The sequence below is a fragment of the Fringilla coelebs genome (assembly GCF_963513975.1).
Source record: "Fringilla coelebs genome assembly, chromosome: 8".
NCBI classification, from domain to species: Eukaryota; Metazoa; Chordata; class Aves; order Passeriformes; family Fringillidae; genus Fringilla; species Fringilla coelebs.
Window position 1 is genome coordinate 15,811,427 of NC_140066.1, and position 15,369 is coordinate 15,826,795.

Sequence of the window (15,369 nt, forward strand, 5' to 3'; positions counted from 1 at the left end):
GCCTCTGACAGAGCAAACAGAGCTCTGTTACAGATGTCCTCACAGCCTCTGTGCTGCCTGTCTCGTTTTGCCCATGCATGGGCAGGGGGGAAAGGGAAAGAGGATGGGGGTGGCCCATCTGCTGTGACTCTTCACAGGGCACAGCCTGATCCAAGCCAGCCACGGCTGGCCCTCCTGGTTGCCAGGGCACTGCTGAATTCATGTCCACCTTTCCACTGGCCAGGACCTTCAGGTCTCTTTCCGCAGGGCTCCTCTCCAACCTCTCCTTCCCCCTGTCTGTACACACAGCCAGAGTTGCCCCATCCCAGATGCAGAATCCAGCACTTGCCCTCGTTAAACTTCATACAGTTGGTGATTGCCCATTTCTCTAATTTGTCAAGGTCTCTCTGCAATCTGTCGAGGTCTCTGCATAAATATGTTCAACACAACAAACACGTTGTTCTTATTATTGTTAACCTGGACAAAATATACAGCAGAAGGTATGAACAAGCATACTCAAATCCCATAGCTGACTTCGCAAACACTATTTTATCTAGGCACAAGCTCTTTGAGACTTTACTGTTCCCTCAGAAAGGCAAGATAAACACGTACAAACAGCCTGAGTTTTCAAAAACTTTACTCCTGTGCATTAGGAAAAAAATAATAATTTTATACTGGTAACTCCTAAATGTAGTAATTATTTTAAAGATCATCTAGAAACTTTATACATTCCACAGCAGGTTGTAAGGGTAGACCTAGTTAGTTCTGAAATAAGTGTGCAAGCAACACTCTACGCCATTCTGTGGTATCATCATATGCTAAACTCAGGGATACATTTTGCTTCTTTCATTATTATTTTAATGTGAGGAGGTGGGAAAAAGATGGTCCACACCAAAGGAAGAGGGGGAAAACAATAACAAATTGGTATCTCTTTCGAGAATTGCCCCACAGGCCAAACATTTTTATGTTCTTAATCATTATTAAATGACTTAACATGACACACAGAGCCTGGCGAATGATTGCATCCTGACACAAGAACGAATTACAAATGAAATGAAAGATCAAGCTGTATTAGAGGACTGCCTCTGGGAAATGAAAATCTTTAATTCTCTTTTATTATTGACATTTATTTGGCTGCCATGAATAACAACATAGCAAAGAGATTCAGCTATGCTTGTGCACTGAATAGCTTATCCCACGGCTCAAAACTGCCTTAACATTTATCATGTTTGCTTTTGTAGCTGACACCATTGCATACAGTCTCTATCCATCTCACATTTATCATGCATATAAAGTGCATTCTCTAATTTAAGTTCATTTCATAGCGAACAAACAGCTAAGATTAGCAAGTGTCAGTCCTCAAATAAGCTCCTGGTTGTAAAAATATCAAAGAAGGGATTAATGGATTTGTTAACAACTCCAGTTCGAAGAATAAAAAAAGTACTCAGAGAAAATTAAATAAGAGCACAGGAGGGTTACACATAAGATTTAGGTTTACTACATTATTACTAGCTCATGTATAAAAACATTTTTACGCTGCTATTTTTCAGTCAAGTGTACAATACTCCAGTGGAGTGGCTCCACATGGGCCATTCACAACAGGCAGTAACTTTCTGGAAGGAACACTTCCATCATCATCAGTGCAATACACATACCCAACTCTCTCAGTGACTGGTATCTATTCCCTTTAAAACAGTTTGTAGCCAACAAAATAGGGGAAGGAGCAAACTGTTGAAGAAATAATTCTAACTGCTGCTAGGAATGATCTTTATAGCAGTGACATACCTGCTTAGTGCCTAGCCCTGAAGCAACAGTCTGAAGCCAATTCTGATTTTGAGGCAAATATTGTATGAGTAAGCACCAGTCCCCCAGGTGCAAAGCTTCCTCTACTTCATTTGATTTCCAAAGGAGGAATTCAGCCCAGCCTAATAACTCACCTTGTGAAGGAATGAGCTACTAAAATGGCTCGCCACAGCACGTGTTTTTAATAGCTTTATTTAGTCTAGAGGCATAGGTGGACAGAATTAAAGAGACTGTCAAAAGGTAGGCAGTCATGTTTATAATGCTTAAATCTGTGTGTCGTACATCATCAATTTAGACAGCAGAAACTGCTTGTATCCTGCTAGAACACCTTTTTCCCACGTACTCTTTTGAGAATTGAAGAGCAGACGGCTGAGAAAAGCTAAAGTGAGACTTTCTGCTCAAAGCAAAAAAAGCCTGGAAATTCACTTAGTACTGGATTTCACTTCCTCCTCTTTGCAAATGTTTAAATATACTACACTGTTGCACAGCTGTTCTCAGCAGGCACAGTGTATTCTTGTTTGCAGCAAAGATGGCTACACAGATAAAATCTCAAGTCATAAAAATCTGAGTAAAACCAACTGCATCAATATTTTAAATCTATGTTATAAAAATGTTCAGAATTAAATTCTCAGGCATTCTCATGAAATAATAGCTTCTTAAATTCAGACTCTTGAAACAATTAAAAGCGTAAAAGATGAAAAACACGGAGTAACATCAAAAGGCAAATGCTCTATCATTTGAAAATTGTAAAACCTCAACTCATAATTGATTAGCTGGAATATTTACTGTGAGTGACAATAGAGATTTGAAAACCATACCTGTAGCCAATACAGTGTCATCTTTGCCTTGGGTGAAGACTACAATTCGCTGCCTTTTAGTGTTCACCTTTGGCAGGGCTTGTGTCTTCCGGGCTATCTCTTTAATGTCTTCAGTCTATTAAGAGAGAGAAAGACAATTCTTGTTACAGCATACTGGAGTGGTGGGAACTTTATTAGCAGATCAAAGATTTATTTTCTTATAGCTAGGTATAAAATAGACTTTACTGTCAGTAGAGGAAGACTTTTAAAAGGAAAAAGGGCATTTTCCTAAGGGGTTATATAGTACTATGAGACTATTGTTTTTAATCTTGATAATGATAGTTCAGCTATTCCAACCACTGCAAAGCTAACAAAGGAATTACAGAGCATTTCTTAATGAGCAATTAGTGGGTTTCTCTGCTGCTGACTGAATTCTAACCATACCTATCATAAAATTAAAAATAAAATTGGTAAGAGAGTACTTTGGATAGACTCCGAGCCTGGTTTTCATCCAATTTAGCCAGGTTTTATACTATTGTCACACTTCTGACTTCAGCATGCTTACAAATACTTTCTCTAACTTCTCTACAGCAACTGATCCCATCAAGCAAACTGTACACTGTACCCCTGAGAGGGTGTGCAGCCCAGCTCCCACTAGCTGGTTGCATAATTGAGATGCAAGGAAGCAAAGGGCAAAAGGTATATTCAGTGGGGCACAGAACATAACAAATTTTCTGAAGGAAGGCTCACCTGCAAAAGTTTCAGAAATTCTTGCTTTAAAAGAATATTGTACTTCATTCTGCATATAGGTAGGAGCAGAGAACCTGGCAGACTGAACCAAACCTCTCATTCATCCAGTGTCTTACACATCAACAAGTTTGGAATGTTTAAATTTATGCAGTAAATTCTAACAACACCACTTGTCATTAGAACATTATAATTTCTAGTCTCACAGTTGCCCTACCATCTGAAACAAAAGGGTTTCAATTTCTAATTGACTTGGCCTTCAAGCTAATCTACAATTGGTATTTCTATTATTTGTATTAGCATCAAACCCTTTTATAATGCTATATGGGAAACTTTTGTTCTCAGATTTCTAACTCAAGTCAGTAAGTTCTACAAATTAACTTGGGTGTAATCTATTTCTTGCCATAATTGATATATATAGTTTTTTCTTTTATTTTTCTAACATTAGGAAAGGAGTATGTATGACTGTAACTTTACACTGTGCTATTTACTGTGTCCCACTTTGTTAACATCTGTGTTAAATAAAGCTGTATTTCTTTCCCAGTTTCTTCTTTGTACAAGGAGCTGCAGTGAAACATAGCAATGGCCTAGCCTTGAATATATGAAAACATAATACTTTCTGCATTGCATTGCATACTGTTTATTATGAATCCAAACTCACTTCTTGACACAATTACTATTACAGACAGAGAATATGCCTGGGTTAATATATTTACCAGCAATCCGTTATGTGAAAATACCTTTTCTGCAGCACTTTCAGCCTCCCTCTAATTTCTTCTGTAACTTTGGGTAGTCAGTGAGCCCATTGCTTTATACACATTTGGCAAACATGAAAATAGTTTCCCTTTATTTATTGATCTCCTCACCTCTTTCTAAAATTCTCTCCTACTTTTCATTTCCATACATGATACTCTCACTTGCGTTATTTTCTCCTTCCTCCTGCTTAGACAATTCATAAAGCTTTTAGAAGGCAATGTCTGCTGCCAGAGAAGAGAAGAACTGAGGACAGTAACAAGGGCCACCTTCCCACTAACTCTCAGAAGGCAAGGAGTCTCTTCAAGTGCCAGAGAAAAAAATTTAAATTGTTGCTCTTCTGCTTTGAAATGTTTTTTTTAAGAGGTTTATGAACAGCAGGTATCAGCTGGTGGCACAAGCTGTTGAATATGGGATGGATGGAGCCTTGCCACAGGAAGGTTAACCTCAATTCTGAGCTACTTCAGGCCTTGGTGATTAAGACATCCACAAACTTGAAATTGCAATAAAGCATCATGAAGATCGAAGGAAACAGGGGAGAGGTGTTTAGTTTTGCTAAGTAGGAAGTGGCTACTAGTGACTTTATTAGGCACATTTTCAGTGGAGTAAAGCAGGCACAGAAATCAAAGTGCTTGAAAATATTTGTAAAATGTATTTACTGGCATGATGAATTTTAAAAGGAAAATTATGAAGTTATAATAGGAGAAAATGGCATGATCAAGAGATGATTTCTTCAGCTTAAGGAAGAATAAAGATTAACTTAGATGCAGAAAAGAGGACCCTGAGGAAAGAGATTGTGAAGAGTGATGGTAAGGATGAAATAATGCAGACAGGGAAAAAAAGAAAAAAGCATATATATTTTCAGGAAAAATTAAATATATAATAAGCATGTAACAGGAGACAGAAAGTATTTAGGTCAAAAAGGTAATTTTTTTTTCAAAAAGCAGAAATTTCAAGACAGAGGGGTTTGGACACTTCTGATTTTGCAGACTTTAGAAATAGCTGAATAGTGTCTTCTGTGAAGAGTAACTTCGCCATTTTTCACCAAAACTACTTCCCGTACTAATTTTTTTCAGAGGTAGAGAATAAAATAGAGCTTCCATGTGAGCGCTGTGGAGGCTTTAACTTTTGCACAGGTTTTTTTTGAAGGTACAATTGTGACATTTTACAATATGTGCCTATTTACAGCTGAAGACTGCAGAGGTACTAATGCCTCTCATTTTGTTGTCAGGCAAACGTCATCAAATGTTGCCATCTCTGATTTCTGTTCAGAATAAATAGCCAAAGTGTATAATATTTGGTTTGCAGTGATTTTTACCTGCACATTTACTGAGTCTTTCTTACATGTCCTGCGCCTCTGGACATGGCTGAATGACAAGACTGCAGTGCCTTGTGGTCCTAAAGCCTGCACAGACTCCCCGAGTTCACAGGATACTCCCACATACCCACTTGGATCTGATGTAACAAAGCTGACGTACAAATCTCACTAAAGCATGATTTGCCTGTTGATGCTGCTCCTGAAGAACCTCGCAGGCAGCACTCATGGCAGCAGGTAAGTGGGACAGAGGCAGGTGAAGGAAGCATGCCAGGTATCCCAGGATCAGACAAGGGCAGGTGCCAAACTGCATCCTGCTGCCAAACCGCGTCTTCTGAGTCCTGCCTCGGAACTGATCCCCGATAGCTGGGACTGCCATAGCCCTGACCTAAACAGGCAGAAATCCTTCCAGAACAGTGCACCTGCGCAGTGTACCTCATTAACTTAAAGACCTAAAGCTGGTCCAGGGTAACAAAACTCTTTCTAATATGGTTCCCCAATGAATATGGACTTAGAGGAGACCTCTAACAAGAAAAGTTATTTTGCATGGCAGCTGCTACTAATCCCTTAGATATTTACTGTCCCATTCATTTAGTTTACTTCTTGGGTGGGTGGACAGACAGAACTCAACCCTAAATTTTATGTTTAAAGTAGTATTTTGTTTTCCTAACTTCTATGTAGAAGAAACAGGAAGTTACTTTTTTGTAAAAGCAAAACCTCATAAGCCTTTGTTATTTGGAAAGTATTAGAAATGTCATCAAAATATACAGTATGTATATATATACACTATATATATATATATATATATATATATATATATATATATGTATATAGTTTAAAAATGCCATAGAACATGAAATTCACAAAAAACCCCCAAACCCACAGCGATGCTCAAGAAGAGACAACATCAGAAGTAATGTCCTATTTTTGATTATTACAGATAAGAGTTGGTCAGGGGATAAAGTGAAGGAAATAATGGTCTTCAAATATTGTGACTGATTTTACAAAAATACTTTGTATTTCAGCGAAGTACAATGGAAAACTAACTGTGGAAATGGTGCAGCATAAAAATTAAAATTCCTTTGAACAGAATTTCCCTCACAAAGAAATAAACAGATTTGTGTCACAGAGGTGTTTTCTCTCACCTATAACAAGATTTCATTTCTTCAGAAAAGGTTTCTATTTTGCTGAAGTTCTCTTAATTTTAACTTCTTTTTTTTCCCCAAAAAACAGTTTCAGATACATTGAACTCATTTAATGCGTAAAAGATGAAGTTAGTATACAAAATTGTTGGAATTACTGTGAGGTAGAACCAAAAAAGCCGTAAACAAACAAACAACTGAACAAAAGAAGCTGGTCACCAACTGATTTTCTATGCTAAAAGATTTCTGATGAAAAAACAAAAGTCTTTCCAGGTGGCAATTCAAATGCAGCCACCAGCAACTTTTAATCACTTCTATGAAAAGCATCCTCTTGATTTTTGCCCTGGTCAATCAAGTTTTTTCCTTTAATTTGCCATGCTTTACCAGTTTTCTATTCTCAATATAAAAACCAAGCTTTTGAGAGTTGCTGGGAATTTTTCTTAGTTTTAATTGAAAGGCTAATTGAAGCTCTTCAAGTTTTTCATAAGAAGCTTTATTATCAGTGTGATTTTTTTTTTTTTTTTTGCCTCCACAGCACAATAGGAAAACAAAACTGTGGACACTATCAAGTTTTACTCATCTCTGTCAGCAAACTTGACATGTGAATCGTTGCCAAGCAAGGGAGTAATAAGAGATAAGATCATAATCATTGTGCACTTTACTGATATGCTGTAATCAAATGTGGCAGATTTAGGATGTTCAGGAGGAATTGTGCTAAAATCTCTAAGCATGCACTAATGGAAAGGTTAATATGATGGTAGTTAGCAGACACCAGCAAAAGCAGTTTGTCACTAGAGCTGAATTTAAACCAGGCACATTCAAAGTCTTTAGCTCAAGGGGGCAATAAAAATATAGAATGGGTAGACTTAATACACTACTTCCTTTCTTTTTATTGTCTAGCTACCAGAGGGTACCAATAATATCTTATGCTTCATATTTTGGAGGCATCTGTGAAATTCATTCATTAGCATAAACTCAAAGTGTATTTTTATGCCTAACAATACAGATTATACAAATGAAAATTGACAGTGATAAAAAGTCTTGATTTCTACAAAGCAGCCCCATGAATTTGGGAAACATAAAATGAAATGGGACAGCCCACAGTTTTAATAGCTAAAACAGTGATGGCATTGATGTACCTGCTGGTGTATGGTTCTAAAGAAATCTAAATTGTAGAACAAAAGCTGTCAGTCTTTCCCTCTTTTTTTCTATGCAACCAATCACACACAGAAGTGGCACACTCTGTAAGCGATGTGGTTTGAATTGCGCGGCTTCTATTATTAATGCAAAATGGGTGTTGAGCAGTCAAACTCCTTTCTATTCTTTCACACTGCAAACAAATCAATTAAGGTGGGTCTTATTCCAGTGAAAAAGCAACATGTAAAAGGATTTATGTGTGTTCGGTTCTGCTATTTAGATTTCAGTAAGATCACTTACTATCTGCAAAATTAGCACAAGCCTTGTCACATTAATTATAGTATTTAAAAACTGCCTGTTTGAATTGGTTAGAGACCAATAGCTGATGGTTCTCCAGATTAAGCTATGTGAATGTAGCCAATGGGAGGTACTAGTCAAATAAATATCTTGAAAAGATGAAATCAAAGGCTCTGAAAATCACTGTAAAATCAACAGTATTTACTTCAAGAAAGTAGAGGATCAGACATTTTTAGAGCTCAGATAGAAAACACCGACTCGAATATGTTTCGAAACAATTTCCACACTACCTTTTCTAAAAAGCAGCTGTTTGTAGAAGCATGGTTTACATTAATCAGTACCTAACAATTTGATATACAACCTTTCTAAAATTCATTTGCATAATGATAATCCGCATATGGCAGGGTTTAAGTTATTTAAGCGGTGTTATATTTCACTATTTAGTGTTGCTTCACCACTGCTTTAGCAGTGAATCCTTCTGGAGTGTAATGCAGCTAATGAGGTAGCTTTTTAACTGAACAAACTGACAGGTCCCATATCTGCAGAGGCAGCTTGAAACCGTGCCCAACCTCTCGGCTTCCCAAGAGGCTTTTCAAAATTCAATAAATAACATCTGTAGGCGATGTTGGGTGCAGACCTAGCAGAGTGCGTCATAACACTGAGCTGGCAGAACAAAGAAACCATGACGACTGCCAAGTTTCCATGGCAACCGCTGCGAGGCTTGGAGAGTATAATAGCACATCAATCATTGTCCAAAAGAACTTCATTATCAGCAAGAAAAAAACCTTTAGGATCTGTTTAGTGTGCAATTGTGGGTTAACTCACCTCAAAGCCTTGCTCTCTAGCAAAAGTGGCAGCTTCCTGAAATAATAAAAAAAGAACAGTTAATTATAAAGTGCTAGATAATGAAGAAATAACACATTTTGAAACTCATTCAGGCAGTTTTCCTTTTACACGATTATCTCAATATAGCCATATACAGTTGTTCAATTCTGATAGTCGCACCAAAAGCTTCTCCCTCTTCCCTCAAGCCCAACAACAGTGCAATGTCAACACATTTCACAAGTTCAAATAAAGAAGGTACAATATGTTTTTTTCCAAGCCAGGAAAGTTACTTCTGCAGATAGGACTTGAACTAGGAAACATCCCTCAGACATATTTTTAATTGAAATTGTATCATATCTCCATTTATGAATGGCACTTCATGGGATACATGCTATCAAGCCATTTAAAAAAAACATATGTAATCTACAGTGCATTAAAAAATCAGGATCACTAAATGTGTTCAGACCCTTGTGGTAGAATCAGATGAACATTTAAAAATATTCTGATGTCTTAATCACTGCTTTAAGCAATTTAACTATGTTCTTTTCCTGAAAGAACAGAGGAAACATCATGGTATCAGTATATCCTCATGCCTTATTTATATTAATTGGTGCAACTAAAAATCTGTTTTGAAATAAAAGCAAGGGAATGGTCAAGACAATAGCAATGTTTTTCCCTTACTTACTTTCCATCTTAACATTGGAAATACTGCAGAAAACCCTTGAAGTCTTTGTGTTTTAACTTGAATTCTTCCACATAATTGCCAAGTAATATTAATAGGGGGAAAATCTTGAGCCAAAATGGTGAGCTGATCTAACTAAACAGAAATAACTACTGTACCAAATCAATCCAGTGTACCTATGAGAGGTTTTAGTGCTTCAGAAAACACATAGTTGTGGACCTACATGATCTGTCAATTTGGGGGCAATAGAAGAATTTGAAGTGGGTACAATTGATTATAACAACAGTAAGTTGAGGTTAATAAAATGTGATAAGCTGAAAAGCACAACTCCTCAGGCTGCTTCACTGCAGAAACATAAGGCTGACCGGGTTACCCTTAGCTGATGTTGACAGAAAAACTGAATCATGGTCCTGACAATTGGGTGCGGGCAAGGTTAGCCACTTTGACAATTTACTTACAATTGAATCCCTTCTTGTACATCACACAGTCAATGACATTTGCTAGCCTGGCTGTCAAGAAGGAGTGTAGGGTTCAAAGATATCATGCAGTGTTTTCCTAAACCAGCATGTGATTAACAAAGCCTATGCTCGTATGAAAAAAGGAGCCTTGCAAGCTTCCAGTCTGTAGTGATGCACTTACAATGAACTGCAACACAATCAAGAAAGCCGCAAACGGGACCGTGACACAGAAGAAAAAATAAAATAAGAGAAATAAGGGAGCGATAAGGGGGAAGAGAATAAGAAAATTGACTAAAAATTATGTCTTGTAGCCAAATAATTTCTTTAACCTCAGGTTTTTGGTCATGCAATTGAAATCGGAAGTTACACTGATCTGTCCTAAGGGATTTCTTTAAAATCCCAATACAGCAGGACATTAACATCTGTGTTAAACTATTGTCTGGCCAGGAAATTGGACACCAGTACATGAAATAAAAACTGTTCCAGTGAAGTGGTGCTTTCTTGTGTGGGAGACTTTGAGAGAATTAATCCTAATTTTCTGTACTGGGGCACCCATGCAGAGCACATGTGTTTTGGAAGACCTGGCCCTTCCACAAGAAAGGATAAATGATTGCACATTTGTTAAAAAGTAATCTCATCTTCAGATTCTCCTGTAAGAGCGTCATCTTTTAGCCTGGTCTGCTGCCCAGCTACATGAAAAATGGCAGCCAGCATAAAATCATAGATTTTCCTGCAGTTGACCTCTAATCTAAGGGTGCCTGAGCATGCCAAAGAACAACAGCAATCTTAATTTTCTTCTCTCCTATCAACCGAACATCAGAATGACTCCTGAGCAGCTTATTTCAGTAAAGACTGTGCCTACAGTCCTTTAAAAACCAGCCTCTCTCAGAACGAGATCCCTTTAAGAATTAAGGCTTTTCCAGTAAAAAAAATTTATAAAGCTCAAAACACACATTTGGACTGTAGAGTTTAGTGCTTGTGAAACGCTGAGAAATGTGAGGCAGGCTCTGATTGCCAGGGACAGTTCAAAGTAAATTAACCAGATAAAAGCGATGAGAACCTTTTAGTATCTATTCACAATAACAGTGAGAACAGGAAACAAGCAGAACCCATCTGTGCAGCCCTAGGGCACCTCATACTGAGCTCCACGTCTCTAATAAAGTAGTCAGGTTAAAGTCTAAGTGGATGTAACATGTGGAGACTGCTTGGGTTACAGCGGCCAGCCGGGGCGTTCCCTGGTGCAGGTGATAATCAGTATGATAATCACTATATTTACAGGCTTTCCATTTTATATCTGACACTGAAAATCACGAAGAAGGAGGGATTAAGGAAATAAACAACCCACACAGAAGCTTTACCGCTCCCCAGAGAATGCAGCATTTTCATTCATGCGTGACATGCGACAACAGCAGAGCAAAACAGCGACAGAACAGAATTTTCTTGGGAGGCTTCATTTCACATCAGGACTTCTTTCAGTTTTGATAAACTTTACACATTATTCATTCATTACTCCAACTCAGCATTTTCAGAGCTGTTTTCTGTTACTGCCTATAGAACATTTCATAAAACCCTCTCCCCACCTTATCACTGTTTCATACTAAATGTATTAAAAACTCACACTCCTTTTTCTGTATAACCTTTTTACTAACTGTGACAGCAAATTTATTGTTGCACCACCTAAAGTAGAAATGAGATTTGTTTTTAGTTGTGAAATGTCATTTGGCTCATGCTGTTTGGGGGAAAAAATCCTAAGTACACTCAAGCTGACGAAACCTGTGTGCAATGCCACTTAATGGGAGTAACACAATGTCACCAAAGTTAACACACACCCTCTCTTTACACAATAGTGAGCAGTTTACACAGGAAAGCGAGATTAATTAAGGAGATAACAATAAAAAAGACAACTTCCGTTAGTGCTGGCCTTGCTGTTAAGTTAGAATTTGCTTGCTAGCTGAAAACTATTTCCATTCTTGCATGTATTTTACTGCTGTTGGAGTTCCAGCTGAAAACTATTTCCATTCTTGCATGTATTTTATTGCTGTCTGAGCCCCAGCACTCAGTAAAAGGAACTGTTTACAATCTACACACAGGCTAATTTTAACAGGACTTGTTAAAATCCCGAGCCCTTTCATCAGAGGCAGTACAAACTATTTGTTTATAAGTAAACAGAAACATACCCTCGAAACACAGAATCCATCAGCCTCTGCAATCTTAGGAGTAACATATAATCCTATGCTAGCCCCCTGTGTTAGAATACTTCTATGATTATAGAGTTAAAATGGCTCAACTTCAATAATTGCATGTTCAGTTTGCCACGAGATACAGAAGGCCCATCATATATTGAATATTCTTGACACATCCAAATTTTTTTTGTTGGTACCAAGGTTTTATGATTACTTGATCAAATTACAGCAAAAAATGGCAACAATATGCATGGTGGGTTAAAATTAAATCATGTAGGCCAACATAAAACTCACACAATTGCACTGAACAGCATTTGAAACCATGTATTGCCAAAATTAGCTGACAAAGGCTGTTTCAAAAACACCAGCAACATTATTATCTACAATATGCATTTTAACCTTTGTATGGAAAAAAAAGGAGCACTGAAAACTAAATTTGCATTTCATTGCCGAAATCAACATTATCTCATAAAGAAATGATAAAACAGCAGGACAGCAATGATACCCTTGCACACTGAATGCATTTCCCATAATTGCACAAAAAAAGCAAATGCAGGGGACACTGAAGATAATCCCTCCCCTGCCATCCTTCTTGGTAGGGAAAATATCTCACAGAGTAACCTCAACTCACATATTACAGTACTACCCCCTGGATTTACTGTTTTTAATTGGGAGATTACTGACAGGTTTTGAGGGAGTTCCTACTTCATTAACTGTAAACTCCATGACTTGCCCAAAATATACCCTATTCACATTTCCAGGAATACCATCCTCTTTTCTCTGCACAGCACATCTGTGACGCAGAGGGCTCAGCCCAGCCTGTGAATCAATGCAACCTCAAGCCTGCACACAGTGGAACTGCAGAGGAAGGTCCTTGCAACCCAGTGCAGAGCAGAGTGCATAACAACAAAAAAAAATAAAAAAGCAAACTCAGTCAATGAGAAATAATAAATGACCATGAGAACCATATACTTTGTGTCAGCATTTGATGGGAATTCCTACTGGTAACAACTATGCTTAATTTTAATTTGACTAGCACTTCCAACACTGTACCTTACAAGCCTTTCTAAACTACTAAAATCTTCTAAAAATTACTCTTAAACATTTTCTTCCTTTCTTATATTTCAAAAGTATGGATTGTTAGTTTTCTTCTATTTACATTGTTTCCTTGAATACAGTGAATGCTGTGATTTTCTTGCTCAGGTAATTCCCTTTTTCTTCAGTATAATCATTTGCTACCATTCATCCCACTCCTGAGTTCATCTCCAATCCTGGTGTAAGTTGTGTTCTTTGTATCCTCCCTTGCCTTCCTACAGATTGTACTGCTTGTGGCAACAAAGTTACTTTCAACAATGTAACATTAAAACCCTGTTATCTAAAAGGAATGAGTGACAATTGAAATAAACAAATTAAGATATAGGGGTTATTTTTGTAGAACTGATGCCCCCCGATATCTACAACTTCATTCTGTAGAAGACAGACTCAAATAATCAAGGTTGGCTTAAACTGATAATCTCCTTTCTTAGAGGTAGGTGCTGAAGATTCATATTTCTGAAACAGATCTTTTTATACATGATTTCCTAAAGGACAGCAGACTTGCAAAACAAAAAACCAAAACCCAACAAGGAAAAGAAAAAGGATTATTTGTCTCTCTGCACTATAGACATGAGACTTTATTGTAACTACTAAGACTTGTAGTTCACCTTCCCTTAAGTTGGCACATTTGTCCTTCTGTCTGTCCCTTCTACCATCTTTTTCTGTTCCTAACAAAGAGGTTTCCTGTACAATTCTGTGTTTTTAGGGTATACCCTTGTTTTATATATCATAGGTTCTGAGAACCTCTGATTTCAGTGGCATCTGTTGTGCCCTGTAAATCTGAGTATGAGCCAAAAAAAAACCCCTCTCTTTTGTTAAAATCTCCCTTCTTATTTTCTTGGAACGTAATGACGAATGAATTACCATGTGCCCTCTTTTTGGTATTTCCTTCCTAAAAAACTTGTCACAGCGCAGAAGATCAACTAGTTTTTAAGAAAGAGACCTAGTGAGCTGTGCCATGAAATGTTTTCTACTCTTCCAGCTTCAGGCCAGTTTATACTAAATATGATCCTGGAAATGGGACTTAAGGCACAGAGAGGACAATGGATTTTCAATTGCTGCCTTTGAATTATAACAAAGATGTCATAAATACATCCGCTATCTTCATGGCAGAGTTGGTGGGGTGCTCTATCAAATCATCAGGTATTTAATGCAGCCTATGAATGTGCAGCACTATGATCTGTCTTTATACCACTTTTTCTTGTATATGATTCACAAAGCCAGACTAAGGTAAATCTGATTTTATTCTCTGTCCCATTTCTAGGAAAGTAATGGATTCATATACATACACACACAGAGAGCTATCACAGCAAATCCACAGTTCTTAACATGGTGAATTAACAGCATACAAGAACTACAAGTACTTTCATGCAAATAGGGGTGATGTCAAAGCTGTGGTAATGATAATCATGACCTCCCTAAGGAATTAGAGGTAGATTCCACTAAAGACTCTGCTGATCAGTTGAAAACATGATTTCAACAAGCGGCTGCTATTATTCTGCTACTTAAAATGAATGGATGAAAAGTGTACAGGACAGAGTTCCAGCGGGACCACTAACCTTTAGTGTCAACAGTACATTTATTGTAGTTAGTGGTAAGATACACGTGTTCATCTTCAATCTGCGCTAAAGAGCTATCAGTGGTTACTCAAAACACTGCAGATAGTCCTATCCAGCTTGTTATGTCATTGCAGTTGGATTTAGACAGGCATTACTTTAAGGTCAACTATTACTACATTTCACTGTGTAAAGGCAATACAACCTCATATGCCTTTATTAAAAAATGGCCATTTATAAAGGCATTAAGGGCTCAAAGGTAAATGTAATTTCATGCTTTTCATTTTTTCCTTTTTTTTCTTTTCCTTAGAGATAGTTGCTTTAATATGAGTCAATAATAAGAGTTTGAGAACAGAAGACAAAAGAACCACCCAGTACATTTTCTGAAACACGTGGGGAAATTCTGTTACAGCTGAGAAAGTTTGCGATAGGCGTGGGGATGTGCTACACGGATGTAATGCTTCAATATTAGTTTTGTTTGACAACACAGAGAACTAAGCCTTGATTCAATCAGTAGTGTAAATCTGTTCATGTTTCTTCAGAGAAGGCCAGTGAAAGTGGTTAGAGAATGGACAGTCCCTGCACACAGTTTTAGAATCA

At 37.5% G+C, this 15,369-nt stretch overlaps 1 protein-coding gene across 2 annotated transcripts in view; it reads right to left on the bottom strand.

Annotated features, from left to right (window-relative positions):
* Window positions 1–15,369, bottom strand: part of ADK (adenosine kinase) — a 263,640-nt gene that overhangs the window by 33,111 nt on the left and 215,160 nt on the right. For both annotated transcript variants that reach the window (XM_084210310.1, XM_084210311.1), the window contains exons 8-9: window positions 8,796–8,831; window positions 2,601–2,715 (exon numbers count right to left, since the gene is read on the bottom strand). In XM_084210310.1, coding sequence (XP_084066436.1) covers window positions 2,601–2,715; window positions 8,796–8,831 — 151 coding nt within the window. The remainder of the gene's footprint in view (window positions 1–2,600; window positions 2,716–8,795; window positions 8,832–15,369) is intronic.